This window comes from Chiloscyllium plagiosum, unplaced genomic scaffold, assembly GCF_037043375.1.
Source record: "Chiloscyllium plagiosum isolate Xiang-an unplaced genomic scaffold, Cpla_swu_hap1 HiC_scaffold_7, whole genome shotgun sequence".
Taxonomy (NCBI): domain Eukaryota; kingdom Metazoa; phylum Chordata; class Chondrichthyes; order Orectolobiformes; family Hemiscylliidae; genus Chiloscyllium; species Chiloscyllium plagiosum.
The window spans coordinates 14570268-14584668 of record NW_028270145.1 but is presented as its reverse complement, the minus strand read 5'-3'; the positions used below and the strand labels follow the sequence as shown (position 1 = coordinate 14584668).

The 14401-nt window shown below is 45.4% G+C and overlaps 1 protein-coding gene across 4 annotated transcripts in view; it reads right to left on the bottom strand.

Annotated features, from left to right (window-relative positions):
- Nucleotides 1-14401, bottom strand: part of LOC122551336 (uncharacterized) — a 160283-nt gene that overhangs the window by 101574 nt on the left and 44308 nt on the right. For 3 of the 4 annotated variants that reach the window (XM_087988748.1, XM_087988751.1, XM_087988750.1), the window contains exon 6: nucleotides 3533-4126. The exons of the other annotated variant lie outside the window; for it this stretch is intronic. In XM_087988748.1, coding sequence (XP_087844874.1) covers nucleotides 3533-4126 — 594 coding nt within the window. The remainder of the gene's footprint in view (nucleotides 1-3532; nucleotides 4127-14401) is intronic. 4 annotated transcript variants of the gene reach the window in all.

Below are 14401 nucleotides of genomic sequence, written 5' to 3'. Positions count from 1 at the left end.
GAAATGTGAGGTGGAATGTTTTTATCCAGTGAATGATTTTGGTTTGGAATTTTCTCCTCATTCGCATGATGGAGGTGGAGGCAATTGCATACTTCAAAATGAACTTAAAAGAGCTACGGAGTAAAATAAGAGAATGAAACTGACTGGATTGCTGCATGGAGAGTCGACATATCCTTGATGGGCTGAATGGCCTTCACCTGTAGTGGAAATGACTCCATGGTGGGAAAAAGATTAATATTTTGCAAAAGCAGATGTTGAGACAAAGAGAGAGGTGAACGGCTAAGTCACATCTCTTTGTTCTAATATGAAAGAGTTATATTCATGCCTATCATCATTAACAAAATTATGCCATGTTAGGGAGTATACGATGCATTCCTGTACTAATGTACTGACACGGCAGTGGGGTATGCACTCATTATGTAATCAATGAAGTGATTTGAAAGTACAAAGTGCAGATTGCATCACCTTAGTCTTTGTGACATCCCTCTAACAATTAGAAAAATGTTCTTTAGTTTCTCTTCCGTAGCTTTGAGTTTGTTTTAATTCACTCATGGTGTGTGGGCATCTCTGACTGGGCCTTCATTTATTTGCCCTTGAGAAGCTGGTGGTGAGATACCTACTTGAACCACTGCACTCCATGTGTTGTAGGTAGACCCACATGTTGTTAAAAAGGGAGTTTCAAGATTTTGGACCAGCAACACTGAAGGATTGGCGATATATTTCCAGGTAAAAACAATGACTGCAGATGCTGGAAACCAGATTCTGGATCAGTGGTGCTGGAAGAGCACAGCAATTCAGGCAGCATCCGACGGGCAGCAAAATTGACGTTTTGGGCAAAAGCCCTTCATCAGGAATAAAGGCAGAGAGCCTGAAGCGTGGAGAGATAAGCTAGAGGAGGGTGGGGGTGGGGAGAAAGTAGCATAGAGTACAATGGATGAGTGGGGGAGGAGATGAAGGTGATAGGTCAGGGAGGAGAGGGTGGAGTGGATAGGTGGAAAAGGAGCTAGGCAGGTCGGACAAGTCCGGACAAGTCAAGGGGACAGTGCGGAGCTGGAAGTTTGAAACTAGGATGAGGTGGGGGAAGGGGAAATGAGGAAGCTGTTGAAGTCCACATTGATGCCCTGGGATTGAAGTGTTCCGAGGCGGAAGATGAGGCGTTCTTCCTCCAGGCGTCTGGTGGTGAGGGAGTGGCGGTGAAGGAGGCCCAGGACCTCCATGTCCTCGGCAGAGTGGGAGGGGGAGTTGAAATGTTGGGCCACGGGGTGGTTTGGTTGATTGGTGCGGGTGTCTCGGAGATGTTCCCTAAAGCGCTCTGCTAGGAGGCGCCCAGTCTCCCCAATGTAGAGGAGACCGCATCGGGAGCAACGGATACAATAAATGATATTAGTGGATGTGCAGGTAAAACTTTGATGGATGTGGAAGGCTCCTTTAGGGCCTTGGATAGAGGTGAGGGAGGAGGTGTGGGCGCAGTTCCTGCGGTGGCAGGGGAAGGTGCCAGGATGGGAGGGTGGGTTGTAGGAGGGCGTGGACCTGACCAGGTAGTCACAGAGGGAACGGTCTTTGCAGAAGGCGAAAGGGGTGGGGAGGGAAATATATCCCTGGTGGTGGGGTCTTTTTGGAGGTGGCAGAAATGTCGGCGGATGATTTGGTTTATGCAAAGGTTTGTAGGGTGGAAGGTGAGCACCAGGGGCGTTCTGTCCTTGTTACGGTTGGAGGGGTGGGGTCTGAGGGCGGAGGTGCGGGATGTGGACGAGATGCGCTGGAGGGCATCTTTAACCAAGTGGGAAGGGAAATTGCGGTCTCTAAAGAAGGAGGCCATCTGGTGTGTTCTATGGTGGAACTGGTCCTCCTGGGAGCAGATACGGCGGAGGCGGAGGAATTGGGAATACGGGATGGCATTTTTGCAAGAGATAGGGTGGGAAGAGGTGTAATCCAGGTAGCTGTGGGAATCGGTGGGTGTGTAAAAAATGTCAGTGTCAAGTCGGTCGTCACTAATGGAGATGGAGAGGTCCAGGAAGGGGAGGGAGGTGTCAGAGATGGTCCAGGTAAATTTAAGGTCAGGGTGGAATGTGTTGGTGAAGTTGATGAATTGCTCAACCTCCTCGCGGGAGCAAGAGGTGGCGCCAATGCAGTCATCAATGTAGCGGAGGAAGAGGTGGGGGGTGGTGCCGGTGTAATTACGGAAGATCAACTGTTCTACGTAGCCAACAAAGAGACAGGCATAGCTGGGGCCCATACGTGTGCCCATGGCTACCCCTTTGGTCTGGAGGAAGTGGGAGGATTCAAAGAAGAAATTGTTAAGGGTGAGGACCAGTTCGGCCAAACGAATGAGAGTGTCGGTGGAAGAGTACTGTTGGGGACGTCTGGAGAGAAAAAAACGGAGGGCTTGGAGACCCTGGTCATGGCGGATGGAGGTGTAGAGGGATTGGATATCCATGGTGAAGATGAGGCATTGGGGGCCAGGGAAACGGAAGTCTTGGAGGAGGTGGAGGGCGTGGGTGGTGTCTCGAATGTATGTGGGGAGTTCCTGGACTGGGGGGGATAGGACAGTGTCGAGGTATGTAGAGATGAGTTCAGTGGGGCAGGAGCATGCTGAGACAATGGGTCGGCCAGGGTGGTCAGGCTTGTGGATCTTGGGAAGGAGGTAGAACCGGGCAGTGCGGGGTTCCCGGACTATGAGATTGGAAGCTGTGGGTGGGAGATCTCCTGAGGTGATGAGGTTCTGTGTGGTCTGGGAGATGATGGTTTGGTGATGGGGGGTGGGGTCATGGTCGAGGAGGCAGTAGGAAGAGGTGTCCTCGAGTTGGCGTTTGGCTTCAGCGGTGTAGAGGTCAGTGCGCCAGACTACCACTGCGCCCCCTTTATTCACTGGCTTAATGGTGAGGTTGGGATTAGAGCAGAGGGATTGGAGGGCTGCGTGTTGTGAGGGTGAGAGGTTGGAGTGGGGGAGGGGAGTCGACAGGTTGAGGCGGTTAATGTCCCGGCGGCAGTTGGAAATGAAGAGGTCGAGGGCAGGTAATAGGCCAGCGCAGGGTGTCCAGGTGGATGCAGTGTGTTGGAGGTGGGCGAAGGGGTCCTTGGAAGGTGGGCAGGAGTCCTGATTGTGAAAGTAAGCTCGGAGGCGGAGGTGACGGAAGAAGTGTTCGATGTCATGGTGTGTACTAAATTCATTGATGTGTGGACGGAGGGGGATGAATGTGAGTCCTTTGCTGAGGACTGATCGTTCGTCCTCAGTGAGTGGGAGGTCTGGAGGGATGGTGAAAACTCGGCAGGGCTGAGAGCTGGGATCTGGTGTGGGTGTGGAGCTGGGAGTGGAATCGGAGCCAGTACCTGGAGTGGGTGTGATGGTGGGGGGAATGGGGGTGGAGGCATGAGCAGGGGTAGTGCTCCCCTCGGGGTTCTGGGGGGTGGGGATAGTGACAGTGGGGTCTGTGGGGATATATTTCCAGGTCAGGGTGGAAAGTGACTTGGACGGGAACTTGCTGTTGGGGGTGTAGACTGAACCATTCATCGTTTGCCAAAAAAGAATTACCTTCAGTTGGAGGAGCTGGCTCATCAACCACAAATGTTGCTCTAACTTTAGACAATAACTCTTGTTGAATAGTTTTCAATTCATCAAACTCTCCCAGTTTCAAAGCAGAGTCAGGATTAGACACTATCTCTTGTAGTTCTGCTGCATCTGCATGCTTGGCTCCAATAGCAATGGGCACGATACCAGCCTGTTTCATTGTATCTGCAGCCTGTCTAAAATCATCTTTGGATTTCCCAGCAGTGATGAGCACCAGGATTTGTGAAGCTCCAGCATCTCCTCTGCTCCCTGCGGATGGACTGAAGACATTCCTTGTGACATAGTCCAGGGCAGCACCGGTATTGAGGGGTCGCCCTGTTTTCAGTCTCAGCTTTTTTACTACATCCAAAATCGCATTTTTTGATGAATGAGTATTGAGGCCAAATTCAAGTCTTGGGCCGGAACTGTATTGTACCACAGCAACCTGATCTCTGTCAGGTCCGATATCGAGCTCCTGGATTATGTTACTGAGAAACTCACGAACATGAACAAGTGATCTCCCCATCCCAGGAGAGCCATCGATTAGGAAAACGATATCTCTCTTCATGATTGGTGAAGCTGAATATAAATATAAACATGTAAGATCAGTGTGCATCTATAACTTTATCATGTCACGGTCCATATGGAAATTTCCAACGATAACATGCTTTTTTTTTAACTGGGTACATATGGGTTTCCTGTTCTCTATTTCCATTTCAGCACTTATTTTCACCATTACCTTGCTCCTATAATAACATCTGTGCCATTACCTTCTCAGCATCCTTTACCCTACTCCATCTCTTTAATGTTCATCCTTGTCCTCGCCTCTTCCCTTCCTAACCCCATCTCTTCATCTCTAGTCTATCAACTCAATCATTACATTCATTTCCAATATTGCTGACAGCCCAATCCACCTAAAATCTGTGTCCCTGTTGAAACATTTTATTTCAGGTAAGTAGGAAAAGATAAGCTTCCTTCTCATTCATTTCATCCCCCTGTTCCCCTCATTCTTCCAATTCCCTGTAAAGGAATTATGTTGACAAAATAAAGCTTGCTTTTTCTTTGGGAGGCATTTAAAATAGGATGGAGAAAGCTTCCTTTTTTTTAATAGAATCCCTACAGTGTCGAAACAGGCCCTTCAGCCCAACAAATCCACACCAACCCTCTGAAGAGTACCCCACCCAATCATTCCCCATTCATCCAACCTACACACCTTTGAACACTGTGGGCAAGTTAGCACGGCCAAGTCACCTAACCTGCACATCTTTGGATTGTGGGAGGAAACCCATACAGACACAAGGAGAATGTGCAAACTCCACACAGACAGTCACCTGAGGCTGAAATCGAACCCAGGTCTCTGGCATTATGAGGCAACATTGCTGACCGCTGAGCCACCCTGTTATTTGACGGTTCCGTCTCTGACTCTTTTCTCACTCTTTCGGTGTCAGAGGCAAGAAACATCAGCAATTAGAAAGTTTTCTTTTCAACAAAACACAATTAGAATTGTTGAGTTTGCTTCAATATTCAGCACTTTTTGAAAAAAATAGACACAACTTTGGATGAGCTAAGACACTGGCTCGAGTTTTCCCTATCAGGCGGGATCTACTTCTGGTGTCTGTGCGGTGGGAAAATCTTAGAAAACTACTCAGGTTAGAATCCCAATGTCATCCTGGCCTTCGTCTGGCTTTTCCATTAATAATTTATGAGTACTGCAGGAAGCCCCTGTGATTCCGATGGGAAAGCAATTGAAGTGATTTAAGAAGCAATTTATAAACGTTTGAACCGTGAATAAGTTAACTCCCAACAATGCACAGCTTCTTCAACTTTGCACGTGAAGATCACAAACATCACTTTGTGCACCTTAAAGAGTATCTTCAGTGGAACTGACAGGTTGGGAAGGCTCTGACCAGCTGCATTAAAAAACACACACGAACATAGAATATTGACGCAGGAAGAGGTCATTTAGTCTTTCAAGGCTGCTCTGCCATTCAATATGATCATGGCTGATTATCCAACTCTGTACTCTGTTCCTGATTTCTCTCTATACCTTTTCATTGAGTCATTGAGATGTACAGCATGGAAATAGACTCTTCATGCTGACCAGGTATCTTAAATTTATTGTGTCTCATTTGCCAGCACTTGGCCCATATCCCTGTAAACCCTTCCTATTCATGTATCCATCCAGATGCCTTTTAAATGTTGTAATTGTACCAGCCTCCACCACTTCCTCTGGCAGCTCATTATATACATACATGCACCACACTCTGTGTGTAAAAGCAGCCCCTTAGGTCCCTTTTAAATCTTTCCCCTTCGCAACCTCAACCTTTGCCATCTCGTTCTGCTCTCCCCCACCCCGGGAAAAAGACCTTGTCTATTTATCCTATCCATGCCCCTCATGACTTTATAATCCTCTAAGGTCACCCCTTCAGCCTCCAATGCTCCAGGAAAAACAGCCCCAGCCTATTCAGTCTCTCCTTATAGCTCAAGCCCCCCTACCCTGGCAACAGCCTTGTAAATCTTTTCTGAACGGTTTCAAGTTTCATAATATCCTTCCGATAGCTGGGAGACCAGAATTACATACAGTATTCCAAAAGTGGCCAAACCAATGCTCTATGTAGCAGCAACATGACCTCCCAACTCCTATACTCAGTGCTCTGACCAATAAAGGCAAGCATACCAAACGTCTTCTTCGCTATCCTGTTTACCTGCAACTCCACTTTCAAGGAACTATGGACCTGCACTTCAAGGTCTCTTTGTTCAAAAACACTCCCAAGATCCTTCCACCTGAGAACATTCTTGAAAGTCTTCAATGTTTTAGCCTCAACAGTTTGAGTGCTTGCCACAACTGTTCATATATTAATACATTTATACTCCAAGTAGTGCTATCATTGATTGTCGGGCGAGAGCACCTTCTTCTTGGAAGACACTGCACCTGCCCAGGACTTTTTTCACTTTCACTTTCATTTCACTGCTGCTAGCCTTCAGCACAGCATAGGAGCCATTTCTGCAGTTCTAACTGCTAAGGGGCAAGAGCATAGACCACACCACTGTCAACCATGTCAGCAACAGCAACACAGACCACACCAACATCTCTTCAGATGCATACCTTCAATTGGGGAAATGGGTGAAACCTTGAGTATCAGCTTAATGAAGTAAGGTCACCAACATAGTGTCTCTAGTCAAAGGATCAGCTCTGTTGAGATCTCTTAACATTAGTACCTCTGATGGTTCATGAAGATCACCACAGTTTTCCGGAGTAACAGCTCCTTCCCCAGTGGAGCAGTTGGACATTTAGTGGCTGTAGCTGATAAAGTACCTGTCAATAGAAGACCATTTCCCAGGGTCTCTGACTTTTGCCAATTGTGTGCTGTCTTCTCCTCAGGAGGAGAGAAAGCAGAGAGAGCTCAGAAGTCATCATGCCAGTGCTAAGAGGAAAAATGAGTACCATTTGTGGAGCTGGAATGTGAGGAATGTATGCAAGAGGACAATAGGATGAGGGAAAGTCTGTCCATTGACGGATCTGGAGATGTGAGGTGCCTGCACAGACAGGAATGAACAGAACTTGAGGCTGCAATGCTGCACAGGAGAATTCTGGGGAAGTGCAAGAATAGGGTTTGGTCCTAACATTGTTATACCGCTCACTGTGATACCCTCTAACTCCTGGGTTCAGGAGTTGTCTCCAAGTTGAAGACAGCACACTCCTTTGGCTAGATTCATCCACAACTGGTCAGCTTGAGGATATTGCCTTATGTTCTGTTATTCAAACATGGGAGGTGGTCCTCCTGGCAGGGCCACCACTTGTTGCCATCCTTAGTTGTCCCTGAGAAGGTGGTGATGAGTTCCCTTTTTGAACCAATCCAGACCACGGGGGTGGGTGCACTGACATTGCTGTAAGGAAGGGAGCTCCAGGGTTTTGATCCAGTGGCATTGATGATACAGAGACAATATTCCAAGCCAGGGAAGTGAATGACTTTGAGGGTATTCTGGAGGTGATGGTGCTTCCATTCATATGCTGCTCTTGCCCTTCTAGGTGGTAGAGATTGCTGTCAAAGAAGCCTTTGCACATTGCCTCAGTGCATCTTGTTGATGGTACTTACACTGGCACTGTACGTCAAGTGGTCAAGGGAATGAATGTTTCAGGTTGCCTAGCAAGCAGGTTGCTTTGCCCTGGGTGGTATCAAGGTTGTTGAGTATTGTTGGAGCTGCAGTCATCTTACAAGATGCACTGCAACATTTCACAAAAGCTCCTTTGACAGCAACTTCTAAACCTGAAAACTCCACCAGCTAGAAAGATAAAGGTAGCAGTTACATCGGAACACCACCACCTGCAAGATCCCCTCCATGCCACTCCCCATCCTGACTTGGAAATATATCACAATTATTTCAGTGTCATTGGGTCAAAGTCCTGGAATTCCTTCCCTAACAGCTGTCTGTTACTGACATCCCTCCCTATCAACATCAGAGATCATAGTAGTTAAAGAAGGTAGTCCACCATTAACCTCTCAAAGACAATTAGAGATAGGCAATAAATGCTGGCCTAGCCAGGAATGTACAACATCTGTTGATGAATTAAAAACAAACAAGGCCCATCCATTAATGAATTGGGTTCCTGCTCAAAAACATAATGGGACCATTACAGCACTGATCAACCATTATTTCTGTCAGACGATTGAACTTTCCAGAGATGTGTAAATGTACAATCGGAGTAGAATCAGAGCACTAACATTTCTCTCTCTCTGTTGTTACTTCTACAACCAGACGTAACCACACAGGTCAAATCTTACATTCTTTGACTCAGAGTGATTTGCAAAAAGTGTTTTGGAGTGAATTTCCTTGCCATATTTCACCAAATACACCCTATTAACGACCTATCCCACATCCATGGTTCCCCTCAAACCCGATTTTCGTCCCATCTTACTATGCGCCAACACCAGAACAACATGCTACTGTTGGGATATCTTGGAATTGATCAACATTCCCAGCACCAGTGCCACCTTTAAACTACCATTGTGCACCCAGGAGCATTGCTAGTCTGGAGCTTCCCTGTAAAGTTCCTGAAGTTGCCTCAGTTATGCAAACAAGGAAAATTATGTGCCCCATTTTGGGTGCAGGGACCTGATAGAACTGCTGGATGGGGTAATGCAGAGAAGGAACTTCCTCTTCCCTCAGGACTCATAGAGGAGGCCACAACACAAGACCATGCCAGTCTAGTCCAAGGGTCAGTGCAGTCTCTGCCATCCAGGAAAATGCATAGCTATGTAGGAAGAAGGTTTATAACCTTCTGCACTTCACTATAGTAAGTATCACTAACCTCTACTGGATACTTTTCACTCATTTTATCTCTGCTCCACCAACCTTCAACCAAGGCTCATCCTCTATCACTCTCACAACTATCTACAACACCATCCCTCACTTACTGTCACCTACCCAGCCCCTGACACCATTAATACTCTGTGTGCTCTGTGCCACCCATTCATTCAAGGCACCTCCACTACCTGCATCTGTGCCACTGATATCTATCTTCCATACTACACGCTGTTCCCTTATTCCAGATAGAAGCAGTCCAGAATAGGGCAGAAAGAGTCAAGATGGGTGGTTGGAGCCCAATATTTGCCTCCTCATCCATCTCTGGATAGCTCCATGACTGCATTTGTTCCAAGTGACTTACTGACTATTTCCAAACCCCTAGACTGTTGACAAAGTCTGCCCTGAATTTCTGCGCTGGGACCCCTGACCAAAAGCACTCTCTTTTGAGTGAACTGAAGACTGTTAACAACACTAATAAATTTCTTGGCTTTATGTCTGTGCCTGGAGAGAAGGTACATCACAGACAGGCCTGGGGAGAATTTACAACACAGACAGGCCTGGGGAGAAGGTACATCACAGACAGGCCTGGGGAGAAGGTACAACACAGACAGGCCTGGGGAGAAGGTACATCACAGACAGGCCTGGGGAGAAGGTACAACACAGTTCGTATATTGAGCCTGATATTTCTGGCTGAGGGGTGCAAAGTGCAAAAATGCAAGGCAAGGCAGGAATGCCTTGTGCATCCAGGTAGGCCCAGAGGGAGCCAATGCTATGAGAGGAAGCCCACAAGCTGGAGATCTGGGTACATATCCCTGAGAGCAATGTTTTTGCTTAACATTATAGTGATAGTTACAGCCTGAGGTGTAGCATTGAAATACGGAAGCATGCTGTAAGTGGATCAGAGATGTACTGTCGGGGTTCTCAGATACTGGCTCACATTGGTGCCAACATCTGCGGATGTGCATTGGATGTGTGGCCTATGTCCATGGAACATGCCTTGAGATTTTCATTCCTGGTGCCCAACACAAAGCTCTATTGGAGTAAGTGGCAATCTGAAATCACCAGGTACCCACTCTGACTTCGATGTTGAGAATTCTCAATGTCTAGCTTGTTCAGCATGTTTGGCAAGATAGGAAGTTAAATACTAATGATGAGAATCAAGCCATTAATAATGTACTTAACAAATTATAATTCCCTTCGATTTGCAACTCACCAGTGTCTATGAAGTATTACACTTCATCCCCCTACTGTTCTTAGAAAATACATAAAATATGCAGCAAGTTGTTCCCAATGTCACTATAGGTCTTGTTGGACTTTTCTGTCATGTGGAACTGGCCTCTATAAGATTCCACACACACACATCCTGTTCTCTAGTTTTTTTTTTCAAACAATCTTTGGCAATACTGAGCAGAACTGCTTGATCTGCAGAGGATTGGTGATGTTTGATAACTGATTAAATGACATATGTTCAGACTGTCCATTCTCCATTTACCAGTTCCTTCTCAGCTTTGAGATAATGTGAACGGTTTTATTTAATCGAGCAAAACTTTTGTGACATCGAAGATCATGGAGTCAGAGAACGGGGACAGCAAAGCAGACATTTCATGTCCTGTGGGGAGTAACCCCACACCATGCCCACAATGAATGATAGTGTAAATAGTCAGATGGGGGGAGTGGCTTCTTGAATCCTTGACTCTTCTTCCCTATTTGTTAAAGGGCTGCACAGTGAACACCCTTGAGTGCTGTCTTAGGAGCACTAACTAGGTCTAGCTCAAGAATGATTCCTGATGAAGGGCTTTTGCCTGAAACATCGATTTTCCTGCAACCTCAGATGCTGCCTTACCTGCTGTGCTTTTTTAGCACCACTCTAATCTTGACTCTAGTTTCCAGCATCTGCAGTACTCACTTTTGCCTAGCTCAAAAATATCCTGCCCACAGTTCCATTTCATTCTTCACCTCAATCAGATTTTTGAAAATAAACAACATGTTATCTTCCTTTAAGGCTTTAAGTGGCAGAAGATTCCCCAACATATGGGTTCCCCCCCACCTCCTCCAGATCCTTTCTCCCCTCCCTCTTATGCCATCTCTTCTTCAAGTCTTATCCTTTGCCATAGATTCTTGGTACTCTTTCCAGCATGAATAACATATTTCATGCACTTTTGATCTCACCCCTTCCCCTCCCTCACAGAACAATAATAGGATTCCTCATGTCCTCACCCTTCAGTCCTCCAGCCACAGTATTCCTTCACCAATTCCACCATTTTTCCCTTTTCAGCATTTCAAAGAGACTGTTGCCCCTTCCTCAGTCCCAGTCCACTCCGAATGACCTCTTTCCATGCAAAGAGAGGAAATATGATAACTGTCCTTTTCAGCTTGTCCCTTCTCACCATCCAAGGTGCCAAACACTCCTTCCAGGTGAACTGGAGACTTAGTTGTACTTCTTTCAATGTAATAGAGTGTATTCACCGCTCACAATGTGATCTCCTCTACAGTGGGTAGATCAAATTCAGACTTTGCAACTACTTTGTGGAACACTTCCACTGAAGAATGACCCTGAGCCTCCAATTGCTTGTCATTTTTATTTTGCATCCTGCTCCCACTCTGATCTCTCTTGTCCTCGGCCTGCTGGACTGTTCCAATGACACTCGCTGCAGGCGTGAGGGGACAGAGCCTTATCGTTCATCTTCACACTCTACAGCAGTGGTTCCCGAAGGGAATTGTGTATACCTCCTCCTCCAGGATTATATCCCTTATAGGTACCAAGGCCTAGGAAGCATCCTGCCCTATGCTTGCCTTCCTCATTTCACTATCACGAGAGTTTTGTTTTCTTCTCAAGCTAATTTAGAAATGGTTGCTCACCGACATGTCCTAGGCTGACACCTTCGGAGCTGCTACACCATCCTGTTGGCTGACCTGGCATGACATTGGTTGCGGGAGAGACGGACTGATTACAGTGTGTGGGGAAGGGAGACTGATTACAGTGCATTTGGATCAGTGGCGGATTACAGTGTGTGGGAGAAGAGGGAGTGATTGCAATGGGTGAGGAGTGGGAAGAAGGGTTGATTACACAGTATCAGGGAAAGATGGATTACAGTGTGTGTGGGGAGGAGTGGGATTGATTAAAGTGTACAGGGAGTTAGGGAGAAAAGGCTGATTAGAGTGCATGGGTCATCAATGGTTCATATCACCATTCAGAAGCATTCCACTTTCCTCATAAAACCCAGTCTGGCAGTCAGAGGAACCTGGCTTCACAATCAGGGAAGTTAATTTTATTTCTCTTCACTTTTTGGTGGAAGTGTCCATCAGTGATGAGGCTAGCTTTTGTTGCTCATCCCCTCACTTGGGGAACCTTGTTGTGATATTGGGGTACGTCAACATGTTGAATACTACTACAAAATTCAATAACGCTTGCTATTTCTTAACTAAGATTCATGAGCAAAAGTGGCTCAGTAAAAGACAGTGGAATACATAAAATATAAAAATGCCACTTGAACTATAATTTCTACACATTAATAATGACATATTAAATCTTACTATGCTGCTTAATGGCTGCTTTGTATTTATTGGCATCTGGGTTCTTGACTAAATTCCAAACATGTAAAAGCAGTCGCATTGGGAAATAACTTGGGAAATATTGTCCACAACCTTCTGGATTCAATGCCGAGTGCAGCAGTTTGAAATCGTAATCGCTACCTCCAACTTGTATCTTTTTTTTAACTGGCCCATTTCCTGTCGTTTCTCTTCTTATTCTTTCACTTTGCTGCTATCTAGTCATTTGCACCTCATCTGGACACATTTTTTAAAAAAATATTGATTATTAACACTGAACCTTTTGTCATTTAATCGCTCCTGTAATTTTACAGAACTTTTACTTCCTTCTTCCTAGCCATTACCTTTCCAATTCTATTTCTCTCAGTTCTGATGAAGAGATACCATCAACCTCAAATAGTAACTTTGTTTCTCTGCTGCCTGCCCTGCAGTGTATTTCCATCACTTTGTGTGTGCTTTTATTGGAGCGAGAAATGCATAAATAGAGCACAAATTCTACAGACAAAATGAAACCTTGCAAAACATCTTTTGTGGTCTGATTGAATATATTATTGTGATAGAGTGCTTGGGGACAAAAGGAATATAATTGGCATATTTTTAAAACCAGATATGGTGTATAGTTAGAAATGGAGGGAAATTGTTTTTGAAATTGAAACCGTTTAAAAATAAGCTGAAATTATGTATGACGATATTTCTGCACAGCTACAAGTTTATGAAAAAAGACAATAGAAGTTAAAATAAATCAGCAATACTCCAGAAAGCAGCAAAATTCAGGTACATTATGCATTTCATGTGTATGTGGAGCATTTCAAGCCATAACTTGAATGAAGCATTTTGATTTGTGTATCCCGCAGAACTTTGTAGTTTGTTTATAATTGGCAAGAACAAGACATGGAGAGGACATTATATTTCTCCAAGTGTTGGCTTATGCCCTAAGGAAAGGGTGCTGATCATCAGAAAGTGGGTACATCTAGAAACAAGAGGTGAGACACAGGGAGAGATCTTGCAGTTGATGCTCTCCATGTTAGCGTACATTCAACAGGAAAATTGAGTTGAATATTGGACTTGCAATTAATACCAAGTGAAGGAATTTCATTTCAGTCATGTCTGCAATTCAAATTGCACTGGTATATGATGATCTGTATCAAAATAAATCTACATCACAAGATCGCTCCCTTTGACCTCAGATGGTTTGTCAAAGAGTCACAAAGACTTACAGCACAGAAACAAACCCTTCAGTCCAACTCATCTATGCTGAAAAGATATCCAAAATTAATGTGGTCCCATTTACCAGCATTTGGCCTTTATCTCTCTAAATACTTCCTATTCATGTACCCACCTAGATTCCTTGTAAATGTAATTATTGTACCCATCTCCATCACTTCGTCTTGCAGGTATTTCCATATCTGCAACACCCTCTGCATGAAAAATGGTCCCTTTTAAATTTTTCCACTCTCACCTTAAACCTATGCCCTTTAGTTTTGGACTCCCCCACCCCAGGGAAAAGACCTTGTCTATTTACCCTGTCCATGCCCCTCATGATTTTATAAACCTCTATAAGGTCACCCCTCAGCCTCCGTTGCTCCAAGGGAAACAGCCCCAACCTATTCAGCCTCTCCCTATAGCTCAAACCCTCCAACCCTGGCAAAATCCTTGTAAATTTTTTCTGAACCCTTTCAAGTTTCACAACATCTTTCCTATAGCAGGGAGATCAGAATCGAATGCAGTATTCCAAAAGTGGCCTTACCAATGTCCTGTACAGCCGCAACTCCGATACTCAATGCACTGACCAATAAATGCAAACCTACCAAATATCTTCTTCGCTATCCTGTCTAGCTGTGATTCCCCTTTCAAGGAACTATGAATCTGCACGCCAAGGTCTCTTTGTTCAGCAACACTCCCCAGGACACAGGATTTGAGAGTTATTGTGAAGTGGTCTGGTGCATAATTGCACAGGAATGTGGACCCGGAAAACCAATATGACAGTGAGTATCTGGT